We start from the raw sequence: 12,659 nt of genomic DNA on the forward strand, positions 1-12,659 counted from the left end.
AATGGTCAGGCAACTGGAAAGCATATTAACATCGGGGAGATATTTTATTGATCTTTCTAAAAGGATGCCCGGGCCACTTAATATTTTAAAAAATATCTGCTCAGCGCACGGCATAAAAACAGCAAACATCTTTAAAGCGAAAGTACAACACATAGCCAGTAAAACAGCACTATAAAAACAGGGCTGTATGCCGAATTTGGCCAAGGCTTGAGCCATGGCACGTCTACGGGGAAGGCTTGGATGAATGGACAGCTGTGGGTCTCTGCAAGTCCAGCTGGGCTGGACCAGAGTGATCTGCAGCTGTCAGTGAGGGGTATCAGGCAGGAAGAAAGGCAGACAGGATGCAAAAACTGTGGGAGGTAATCCACTGGAGCACTCAGGTACAACCAGGGGGCAGGCAGGTGTGGAGGACTCCCTGCTCCTGAATGGGGTAACTGAGCCCCCTGAAGGTTGGGTGCGCAGCCTGGGAGTCATTTTGGACTCACAGCTGTCTATGGAGGCGCAGGTCAATTCTGTGTCCCGGGCAGCTGTCTACAGTTCCATCTGATACGCAGGCTGAGACCCTACCTGCCCGCGGACTGTCTCACCAGAGTGGTGCATGCTCTAGTTATCTCTCCCTTGGACTACTGCAATGCACTCTACGTGGGGCTACCTTTGAAGGCGACCTGGAAACTACAACTAATTCAGAATGCGGCAGCTAGACTGGCAACCGGGAGTGGCTGCCAAGAACAAGTAACATCAGTCCCGAAAGACATACGTTGGCTCCCAGTACGTTTCCAAGCACAATTCAAAGTTCTGGTGCTCACCTTTAAAGCCCTAAATGGCCTTGGCCCAGTATACCTGAAGGAGCATCTCCACCCACATCGTTCAGCCCAGACACTGAGGTCCAGCTCCGAGGGCCTTCTGGAGGTTCCCTCACTGCGAGAAGTAAGATTACAGGGAACCAGGCAGAGGGTCTTCTCAGCAGTGGCACCCACCCTGTGGAACGCCCTCCCATCAGATGTCAAGGAAATAAACAACTATCTGACTTTTAGAAGACATCTGAAGGCAGCCCTGTTTAGGGAAGCTTTTAATGTTTGATGTTTTATTCTGTTTTTAGTGTTCCATTGGGAGCCGCCCAGAGTGGCTGGGGAAACCCAGCCAGATGGGCGGGGTATAAATAATAAATTATTATAATATTATTATTATTGGAGGCAAGTGCTTTCTCGCTCGGACTTGGAAGGTGCAAGGCAAGCAGTCTGCAGCAGAATCACTTACAAACCTCACCCTGCCCTGATATTCTCTCTCTCACACACACACATTTCTAGACTGCCACATCATAAAACATCAGGCAAAGCACTACAACAAAGCACTAAAAACTATGCAAATAATAATTAAAAGTGACTGGCTAATTAAACAGCTGCAAAGGCTTGTTGGCGTGGACTTCAAGAGACAACTGAAAGCAAAAAAAACCCTCAGGATGCCTGCTGAATCTCTGTTGAAACAGGGTAACACTGGATAGTTTTGGTGACACTAAATGCCTACATTCCAGCCGAAGCCGGTAGGGTCCCTATACAGTGGTACCTCTGGTTACAAACTTAATTCGTTCCAGAGGTCCGTTCTTAACCTGAAACCGTTCTTAACCTGAAGCACCACTTTAGCTAATGGGGCCTCCCGCTGCCGCCGCTGTGCGATTTCTGTTCTCATCCTGAGGTAAAGTTCTTATCCCGAGGTACTGCTTCCGGGTTAGCGGAGTCTGTAATCTGGAGTGTTTGTAACCCAAGGTACCATTGTAACGCAAGGAGCAACCAACAGCACTCCAGATATATATAAGGGAAAGGAACTGGAACGAAACCAATAGCTCATTTGTAAAATGTCTACATTGCCTTTCCAAAGCAAGTCACTTGAAGTTGGCTCTTCAGTAGGGTTGCCTTATGTTCAGAATTTCCCGAACATGCTGGAATACTGCAGTCGGAAGCAGTATTTTCTGCAAAAGCCTATAATTTGTTTGTGATTTTGCCAAAAAAAGAAAAAGAAAAAGCTCAACAGCTTTGGCCAAAAATAAAAGTACAGTGGTACCTCGGGTTGCAGACGCTTCAGATTACAGACTCCGCTAACCCAGAAATCGTACCTCGGGTTAAGAACTTTGCTTCAGGATGAGAACAGAAATCATGCGGCTGCAGCGGGAGGCCCCATTAGCTAAAGTGGTACCTCAGGTTAAGAACAGTTTCAGGTTAAAAACGGACCTCCAGAACGAATTAAATTCTTAACCCGAGATACCACTGCACTATCTTCAGCAGAGGCATGTTAGTGACAGCCTTCTCAGTGGTGGCACCCGCAATTTGGAACTTCCTTCCGTCATATAGCTGGCGCCTACCCTTTTAAGTAAGTTTTAGAAGCCAGCAGAAGACCTGGTTATTCACCCAGGCTTTGAGTGGGAATCCAATGCCAGTACTGATGTTTTTAGTTGCTTGGTATTGCAACTTGCCTGCCTTGTTTTTCAAAATAATAAGCCCATTACTAAAAAGTTTTAATTGCAACCCACTCCAAAACTGTTCTGTGATGAAGTGCAGGTGATACAGAAATGCATAAAAGGTTGCAAACCATCTTAAATAAAAGCAAATGAGAGTGCTTATGCGTGGCAGCAAAATAATCGATCCCGAACACAGAGGCTATAGAGCAGGTCTGGGGGACCTCCCCCACCCCCGGATATGCCTAAACTACAAGTCCCATCATCCCTAACCATTGGCCATGCTTGCTGGGTCTGTGGGTGCTGAAATTCAACAACATCTGTAGGGCCAAAGATTCCCCTTGCTTGCTACAGTGGAAATACAGTACTTTTCTGTGTATAAGACTATGCTTTCTTCTGTAAAAACCATGCTAAAGAGTTGGGGTCATCTTATACATGGGGAGTGCATAGGGTGGACGTTTGATTGGTTGCTGCCGAGGCTGTCAGCAGCTATTGTGCACGCTATTGGTTGCTGCTTCAATGGGTGGTGTTGATTGGCTGGTGCTCCGGCAGTTGGGCGGGCGATTTGCAGCTTCTGCCGGCAATGGGACAGACAGGAGTCAGATCTAAACCACAGAGCCTAGGACTTGCCGATCAGAAGGTCGGTGGTTCAAATCCCCGCGACGGGGTGAGCTCCCGTTGCTCGGTCCCTGCTCCTGCCAACCTAGCAGTTCGAAAGCACGTCAAAGTGCAAGTAGATAAATAGGCACCGCTCCGGTGGGAAGGTAAACGGCGTTTCCGTGCGCTGCTCTGGTTCGCCAGAAGCGGCTTAGTCATGCTGGCCACATAACCCGGAAGCTGTACGCCGGTTCCCTCGGCCAATAAAGCGAGATGAGCGCCGCAACCCCAGAGTCGGCCACGACTGGACCTAATGATCAGGGGTCCCTTTATCTTTACCAGGTGAGCGATTTTTGGCAATCCCCCCCAAAAAAGCTCAACAACTCTGGGTAATCCTTTGCAACTCTGTGCTATCTCCCCCCATTTTCTTAAATTTGAGTGCCCAGAAACAGGGGTCGTCCTATACATGAGGTCGTCTTATAGACGGAAAAGTACGGTAGCTCCCATTTGCAAGGAACGCACTGCTAGCAGTAATCACAGTTTTGCTATGCGATAAAACTAGCTCACAACTTGTAAAACGCAGAAGTGACAGAATGCAATTTGCATCAGACAAATGGCTGATCGGACCATTTCAAATCATTTAGACATTTGTTTCGTTGGCAACGTGCCTCTTGCAGCAGATGCTATACCCAGCGCTAGACAATCCCTGAGCATCCTTATAGATAAATCTATGAAAATGATGCTACCGGGCTTGTTTAGTATGTCTTCTTTACATGGGCGTGATAGGAGCTCTTGAAAAACGCAAAGACAAGAATTACTTTCCACTGGGGCAGCCTGTTCTCCCTGTCACATAATATAGGATTCACCAATGCTTAATATATAAGTTGTCTCACAGGCAGACCAATTCATTAGTCTCTGCTTTTCCTACATAGAGGAAACATGAAACCACCCAAAAACACCATGGACTTCACCTCTCTGTGAAGAGAGGATATGCCCACCAAATAATAGATTTGAAGCCAATTGTCACTGCTTAATTAACGGTTAGCAGGCTTTCAATGAAGATGGATTCGGTCTGGTTAACTGCTTTTGTGGCTTCTGACACTACGATGTCCGAATTCACCCAAATGTCACTAATAAGGGCAAAAATGCCACTTAGATGGGAGAGGAGGGCAGCACTTTGAGACCCAACCATGAAATAAATGACACAATGCATCTCAGCTGCTGAATATGACCATGAAAATGTTTTTTTAAAAAAATGAAAGAGATTGGATTTCTATACAGCCTTGTATGGATTCTAGAAATGTCACTGCTTCAAAATCACCGAGTACCAAAATGAAGAAATTTCAGGTTTTATTATTCATCATTCCCAGGGCGAAATCACCTAGAGAACAGCCTGGTCTCTTTTTTTAAAAAAAAAAAAAACCCACAACGCACACACACAGCTGTACTGCACCTTGCAGGTTGCCTTACCTGGTTTTAAGTATTTCATTGACTTTTTGCTCCAGTTCTATCCTTCGTAGACGTTCTTTTTCTAGCTCTTGTTTCAATGTTTCAGCATTCGTTTCTTCTCGCAGCTTCCTGAGCTCCTCCTCTGTTAAAAAAGGGAGGAAAGATAAAATAAGGGAATTGTCCTTGATAAAAAGGTAAAGGGACCCCTGACCATTAGGTCCAGTCGTGGCCGACTCTGGGGTTGCGGCGCTCATCTCGCTTTATTGGCCGAGGGAGCCGGCATACAGCTTCCGGGTCATGTGGCCAGCATGACTAAGCCACTTCTGGCGAACCAGAGCAGCGCATGGAAATGCCGTTTACCTTCCCGCCGGAGTGGTACCTATTTATCTACTTGCACTTTGACGTGCTTTCAAACTGCTAAGTTGGCAGGAGCAGGGACCGAGCAACGGGAGCTCACCCCGTCGCGGGGATTCGAACTGCCGACCTTCTGATCAGCAAGCCCTAGGCTCTGTGGTTTAACCCACAGCGCCACCCACGCCCTTGATAGCCAGACTAAAATCAAGCACCAAACCTAGGAACTTAAAGGCTGAATGGGTTGTTCATGTTCCCCAGGGCTGTACTCAGGGAGAGGAATAGGCATGGACGGTGGAATCAAATACAGTGGTACCTTGGTTCTCAACTGCCTTGGTTCTCAAACGCCAAAAACCTGGAAGTAAGTGTTCCGGTTTTCGAATGTTTTTTGGAAGCTGAACATCTGATGCGACTGTTGGCTATTGTTTCCCAGACACCTGCACCAATCAGAAGCTGCGCCTTGGTTTTCGAACATTTTGGAAGTCAAACGGACTTCCGGAACAGATTAAGTTTGGCGCTTTTGTTTTTGCTATTTATTTTGCATTTTTGTTTTTGAGGCTTTTTCAGTTCCTTTGTTTTTGTGGCTGTGTGCAACCCAGTTCAGCTACTGATTGATTGTGTGACTGCGGAAATGGATAAAAGCCCCCCCATCCAAACAATGACGGATCACCAGTGCAGGTAAGAAATAATAATAATTTAAATTTTTATCATCTGCAATACTGTCTCATTTATTTTATAGTACAGTACATTGATTATTGCTTTCATTATATGGATCAATGGTCTCGTTAGATAGTAAAATTCGAACTTCCTGAATGAATTAAGTTTGAGAAACAAGGTTTAGCCCAAAGATGGAAATTACAAGAATTACCAACGATTGAGGAGTGGCAGATGAAGAAGATCGAATATGCAGAATTGGCCAAAATGACTGTGAGGATTCAGAACCAAGGCGATCAGAAATTCCAGAGATTGGAGTAAATTTATTGAGTATTTAAGAGATTATTGTAAAAACTACACTAGCAGTGTTAAGTTGTGGGTGAACATATCAGACGACACAGTGATTCTTCAAACAGCTCTTGTTTATTCACAGGCCAGAACAGAACTGAACTGAAGGGTTCAGCCAGCCTGCTTATATAGAGCTCCACTAGAACGCAACAGTAACCATTTTCTGTAACTATCCAATCACTGAATGTCACTTTCAATCCCTTATTTGCATATGTGGACCTGAGTGAAAACTATCTACAGTATCCCCCTGCTGGCCCAGGATGAGAACTTCAGTACATAACAAGCAGGACTGACATAAATCCTGCAACATAGGGTAATAATTAGTATTGGACCATAAACAATAGGACTCGATATGTATTAAAGGACATAAACTGACATTAGAAAGGCGTGCATAACTTATGAGGAAACAGAAAACCAGTTGGAGGGAGGGAGGGAAGTCACGAGCTCAGCGGAGCAAATGCATTTGATTGATTATTGTAATGTGGTTATATGTTTTATTAATTAAAATAATAAAAATTATATCAAAAAACATTTGAGAACCAAGGTACCACTGTAGTATTATGTGGGTCATACTTGTGAAGTGAATATTCCTTCACATCTCATAGATAGCTTGCACGCACCCAGCAAAGAATACGATTGGTAATGCAAAGCTCATTCTACAGTAAATGCCTTTGCCATTCTAAAGCCGTGCGCACAGGATTTTTTGTTTTTGCTTTTTGCTTTTTTTTCTAGGAAGGAAAATGCTTCTGACAATACTGGCTTACTAATAATGCAAGCTATTATTGCTTTTAAAGGTCTAGCCCACCGGATTAACGTAGTGCAGTGCTCACGCTAGGTTTATGAAAGGCTTCTTTTGTCCATTTGCCTTCATTTTATTTTTAATGACCTTTTAAGAATTGTTTGCACAGTCACTCAAACTAATGCAGGTGGGTGGGAAATGAAACAGTGGGCGGGTGGGGAATGGAGGATAACTTTGAGTCATCCGAGGGTTTGTACACTCTGGTTTTTAAGGTAATTATTCGGATACCATGCTGGCCTCAAAAGCTTTCCTCATTGTTCTGTGGAGGAAGCTCTTAAAAAAACCTCACAAAAACACCAGAGGAAAGACATCAGGTGATTTTTATGCTACCGTATACTGTGTACCTAATTTGTTTATTATAACTACTTTATTTATTAAATTTCTAGACTACCCTTCATCTGAGAACCACAGGGTGGTTTACAATATAAAAACACAAAAATGTGTAACGTAGTAAGAAACCAAAACAATACACACACCCAGTTTGAAAGATTGTTTAATTAACCAAAGGACTGGGAGAAGAGGAATATTTGTGCCTGGTGCCTAAAGATACGGAATGAAGGTACCAGGTGAGTCTCCCTGGGGAGAAATTTCTAGAAGACATCGCAGAAAAGGCCCATTCTCTTGTTGCTACCCTCCAGGCTGTTCATGGAGGAAACACCTGAAGAAGGGTCTCAGGTGATTATATCTCAATTCTTCAGCGAGATCTGGAAAGGAGATATTCTACTGAATACTTGAACTTCTTCAAGCTTCACATCAGGATAGGATTCTTGTTGGGTTTCTGATAACTGGAGATTTTCCACACCTTTGATAGCTTTTCCTCCACCATTCTAGTTCCAGATACTTTATAACACTGGAACATATCCTACAAATAATGGTTTTTACCCTGGTTCTTCTTGCATTGGTACTGTATTTTACTTTAAATGTTGCATCGTTGCTCCTGAATTTCAGAAGATCATACACGGAAGCTAGATTTGTGTGACATCTAACGTGCAGATTTGCGATACTTAAATATTCTTATATATTCCAAATGATAAGATTTAGTCTGAATGTCAAGGGGAGTCCACAATCTTTTCTCTCCAAACGGGTCACCACTTTCTGCCCTGATGGATCTGGAGTAATGCTTGAAACTGAAAATAATAGCAACCCCCTTAGTCGCCCACAGAATTTCATGTGCTCGCTCTTCCTTAAACCATAGCATGGGCTAAGCAGTTGCACACATACAGAACTCTTTCTGAAACACTTAAGGCAGCATTTCAGAAAGAGGCACCCACATGGTTGTGATGGGAAGAGAAGAAACACTTGTCTTTTGCGCTTAATGCATCTGTGATGAGTAAAACTCAGTGTTTCAACTTCTCCAAACGTGCGCCTTCACCTTCTTGCAATCTGTGAGGTCAGAAGTGTTTAGGAAACAGTAAAAAGCCCCTTCCTTCCCTTAATTTTCTGACCTTTTTACACTAGTACAATGGTACCTTGGTTCTCAAACTTAAACCGTTCCAGAAGTCCATTCCAAAACCAAAACATTACAAAACCAAGGCGCACTTTCCCACAGAATGTAATGCAAAATGGATTAATCTGCTCCAGGCTTTTAAAAACAACCCCTAAAATAGCAAATTAACATGAATTGTACTATGTAATGAGACACTAATCCATAAAATGAAAGCAATAAACAATGTACTGAAGTCACACAATCAATCAGTAGCTGAACTGGGTTCCACAGACACACACAAAGCCGCAAAAATGCAAAACAAATAGCAAAAACAGACAGACCTCAGAGTAACACTCAAAACGGAAGCGTAGCACTCAAAACAGAAGTGTGGCACTCAAAACGGAGCATGTCCAGCTTCCAAAAAAAGTTCGCAAACCAGAACACTTACTTCCAGGTTTGCACTGTTTGGGTTCCAAGTTGTTCAAATACCAAAGCATTTGAGAACTGAGGTGCCACTGTACTGAAGTGTATTAAATTTCAGATAGGAAAGACAACCAGAAGCACTTTGCATGATCTCTCCCCCCCCCCAAGCAACATCAACACAGAACTGTGCAAATCAACTTTCTTGAACCAGATGCCTTCGAAATGTTGCTGGACTATGGCTTCCTTTATTCATGACCAAGTTGGTTGTGGAAGGCCTCCCTGGAAGACCAGACATTGGAGACAAACAGGACCATTATCACCATGCTTTCTTTGTGAGCTGCCAGTAGGCATCTCATTGCCCTTCAACATGAACAGAATGATGGACTGTTGGGCAATTGGCCTGATATAGCAGAGCTTATCCAATCAAACCTCTCCATTCTGAAGGAAATCAGCCCTGAGTGCTCACTGGAAGGACAGATCATGAAGCTGAGGCTCCAATACTTTGGCCACCTCATGAGAAGAGAAGACTCCCTGGAAAAGACCCTGATGTTGGGAAAGATGGAGGGCACAAGGAGAAGGGGACGACAGAGGACGAGATGGTTGGACTGTGTTCTCAAAGCTAGCAACATGAGTTTGACCAAATTGCGTGCTCTGGTCCATGGGGTTGTAGGAGTGCAAATATCCAGAGTGTGGGGTCAGGTGGGATTACTATGAGGAATTATAAAATATGCATCAAGCCATTGTGTCCACGAAGAATGCATTGTGTTGACTGGGTTTGATATATTGACAATAATTTCTGATCAAATCCCACAACCCTCTGCATCTCTGGCCATTTCCTCTACTGCACATATCTCTTGCCTGACAAGTCACGTACACAGCCCAGTTGCTTTGCCAGGCCATCAAAGACAGTGAAATAGCTGTACATTGCGTCCTACACAGGCTGGAGCAGACACTTCATACCTGTGCAATGTTCTGACCAGAATGAAAGATGACAAGATAATTAGCCGTCCACAAACTAATTGAGAGTCGAACCCATAAGCTTAAATTGAGAGTCACCAAAGCAGAACAGCCGGTATGCTATGCATGCAGAGGCCAAGTTAAATAATGAGGCCACTGGCAAGTTTAATGCCGTCAGCTGGCTGCGCGGATCAATGCTACTATTTCCTTGTGTAAACACAAGACAGAAATAGCTTTACTAAGCCCGTGTTAATTATGGCAAATCTCTTTAGAGGCTCTTTCCAAAATAGTATTTTGCATCAAGAGCATTGTATAATTGGTACTGAGCTGACTGATCAAACCTCACACACTGTCCGACTCGTGGGCACAGCCTTCACCTGTAATCAAAGAGGCATTTGCTACTTTTGTTAATGCCATTTACATTCAGAACTAGCAAATGGACATAAGATGATTTCTCATATATGCACCGCCAAATCATAATTTAGCACCAAACCAAAAAAACGAGCCTATCCCTCTCCCCTCATTTGGCATGACAATGAAAAGGAGCGTAAAGGTAAAGGGACCCCTGACCATTAGGTCCAGTCGTGACTGACTCTGGGGTTGCGGCGCTCATCTCGCTGTACTGGCCGAGGGAGCTGGCGTACAGCTTCCAGGTCATGTGACCAGCATGACTAAGCCACTTCTGGCGAACCAGAGCAGCGCATGGAAACGCCGTTTACCTTCCCGCTGAAGCGGTACCTATTTATCTACTTGCACTTTGACATGCTTTCAAACTGCTAGGTTGGCAGGAGCTGGGACCGAACAACAGGAGCTCACCCAGTTGCGGGGATTTGAACCGCCAACCTTCTGATCGGCAAGCCCTAGTCTCTGTGGTTTAGACCACAGTGCCACCCGCGTCTCTCACTTTAAATATATACTCTTATAAAACTGCAGGTTATTACAGTAACCCTGCCAATATCTGTTTACAGTTTATTTGTAAATATCCAATAAACCATTTCCATTTTTTTATTTTAAAAAATTGTTATCCTGATTTCTTATTTTTCCAGTAAGTTTTGCCATTTCTGCATAAGTTTTTGCATCCATTCTTCTTTTGCTGGGATTACTTCTTATTTCCATTTTTTGGCAAGTAGTATCCGTTCGACTTCCAAAAGGTTCGGAAACCAAAGCTCCTGCAGCCAATCAGAAGCCGTGCCGGACGTTTGGCTTCCGAAAATTGTTCGAAAACCGGAACACTCACTTTGATCATTCGGGAACCAATGCATCCGAGAGCTAAGGTACGACTGTATATGTTTATGCTTTTAATTCATTTGTTTATGTAAAATAGAAAACGCAAAAATAAAATTTCTATCTATATTAAAAAATTAACCTTGCAATGAAAAGGGGGTGAATGGACAGGCAGAACAGCCACCATGGCAACGGAGAAGCTTAGCATGGATGGGGCAGAAAGTTGCTGCTATTGCGATGCTTCAATATGAACTGGGGCATACTCAGAGAAAAATCCAGTATGCCAACCATTGTACAGGGAACAGTTTTATTTATAATAATCATAATTTATTACTTATATCCCGCCCATCTGGCCGGGCCTCCCCAGCCACTCTGGGCAGCTTCCAACTGAACATTGAAAACACAATCAAACATTAAAAACTTCCCTAAACATGATAAAACTTCCCTATTTAGCATTTCTGCTCCTATTTCAGGATGTGTCGTGATGCATTACTGGGTTGAATTTTGCGTTAGGTCCGAGGAATACAATGGTCTCAAATGAACCACCAACTTTTCTACGGCCCTCAAGTGAAAATTCCCATGAAGCAAAGCAATCATCCTCTGGGAGGTTAACAGGACTCCGTATGGCGAGATGCCAAGCATTAGGGAGCCAAAAAAGTTAATGTAGGTCAGCACAGCCTGTATCATTATGATTGGTCTCTTCGAGACACTTAGCCTGTTTAACCAATCCATTGGAGAGCAGCATAGTAGATTTTAGCAAAGCCATCCAGGAATCAGCTGAAACAAAGGGAACTTTGAACAAATAAAATGTAATTGGACAGGGCTGAAAAAACGTGCTTACCAAGGGTTGAGGGGTTACGGTGGGGAGATCAGATTTGTATGCCGGAGGAGGATGGAAAATTTATGAAGGTTATGTTATTTATTTGTTTGTAGGATGATACATCCCCTCCTTTTGGCTTAAAAGGAGACCTTGTGGCAGTTCACATAATAAGTGTGTGTGTGTGTATCTTAACCTGAAACCGTTCTTAACCTGAGGCACACTTTCGCTAATGGGCTCTCCAGCTGCCGCCATTGCATGATTTCTGTTCCCATCCTGAGGTAAAGTTCTTAACCCAAGGTACTACTTCCGGGTTAGCGGAGTCTGTAACCCGAACTGTTTGTAACCCGAGGTACCACTCTCTGTGTGTGTGTGTGAGAGAGACGCAGGTGGCGCTGTGGTGTAAACCACTGAGCCTAGGGCTTGCCGATCGGAAGGTTGGCAGTTCGAATCCCCGCAATGGGGTGAGCTCCCGTTGCTCGGTCCCTGCTCCTGCCAACCTAGCAGTTCAAAAGCACATCAAAGTGCAAGTAGATAAATAGGTACCGCTCTGGAGGGAAGCGTTTCTGTGCGCTGCTCTGGTTTCGCCAGAAGCGGCTTAGTTATGCTGGCCACATGACCTGGAAAAACTGTCTGCGGACAAACATCGGCTCCCTCGGCCAGTAAAGCGAGATGAGCGCTGCAACCTCAGACTTGGGGGTCTGGACTTAACTGTCAGGCATCCTTTACCATGTGTGTAACCTACACATAACCTACAGTAAAAATCAGCATAAAGGAAAAGTGTTTTACTAATATTAACATGGCTGGATTTTTTAGTAATAAAAAGGTAACATTTTGGTAATATTATTATTGATATTATTTACACTTTAGTTAGAGATCTTAAAAAACACACAAATGCTAGAGATTGCTTAGCACGCCTTCTTAGGCAGGAAACTCAATGAAAGTGCAGCCACTGAGAATGTCCTCTAGAAAGATGGCGACGAGAACTGCACTTTCAGCACTGGGGAATTTCTCCAAGAAGATCAAATCGGAGCTAACCGAAGACCCCCTAACAGATCAGACTCTCCTAAATGACACAGAAAGATGTGGCCTTTCCCTATCTCTCAGGAGACACCCATGTCCCTTGTCCTACAATCTTCACACCGAAGGTCAGAGTACAAATTTC

The 12,659-nt window shown here is 44.0% G+C and overlaps 1 protein-coding gene across 5 annotated transcripts in view; it reads right to left on the reverse strand.

The window, feature by feature from the left end:
* The window catches only part of GRAMD4 (GRAM domain containing 4), a 110,404-nt gene that overhangs the window by 39,480 nt on the left and 58,265 nt on the right, over positions 1-12,659 (reverse strand). For all 5 annotated transcript variants that reach the window (XM_081929144.1, XM_081929145.1, XM_081929143.1 and 2 more), the window contains one exon: positions 4,517-4,637. In XM_081929144.1, coding sequence (XP_081785270.1) covers positions 4,517-4,637 — 121 coding nt within the window. The remainder of the gene's footprint in view (positions 1-4,516; positions 4,638-12,659) is intronic.

Source organism: Podarcis melisellensis, assembly GCF_964234715.1.
Source record: "Podarcis melisellensis genome assembly, chromosome: 10".
Classification (NCBI taxonomy): Eukaryota; Metazoa; Chordata; class Lepidosauria; order Squamata; family Lacertidae; genus Podarcis; species Podarcis melisellensis.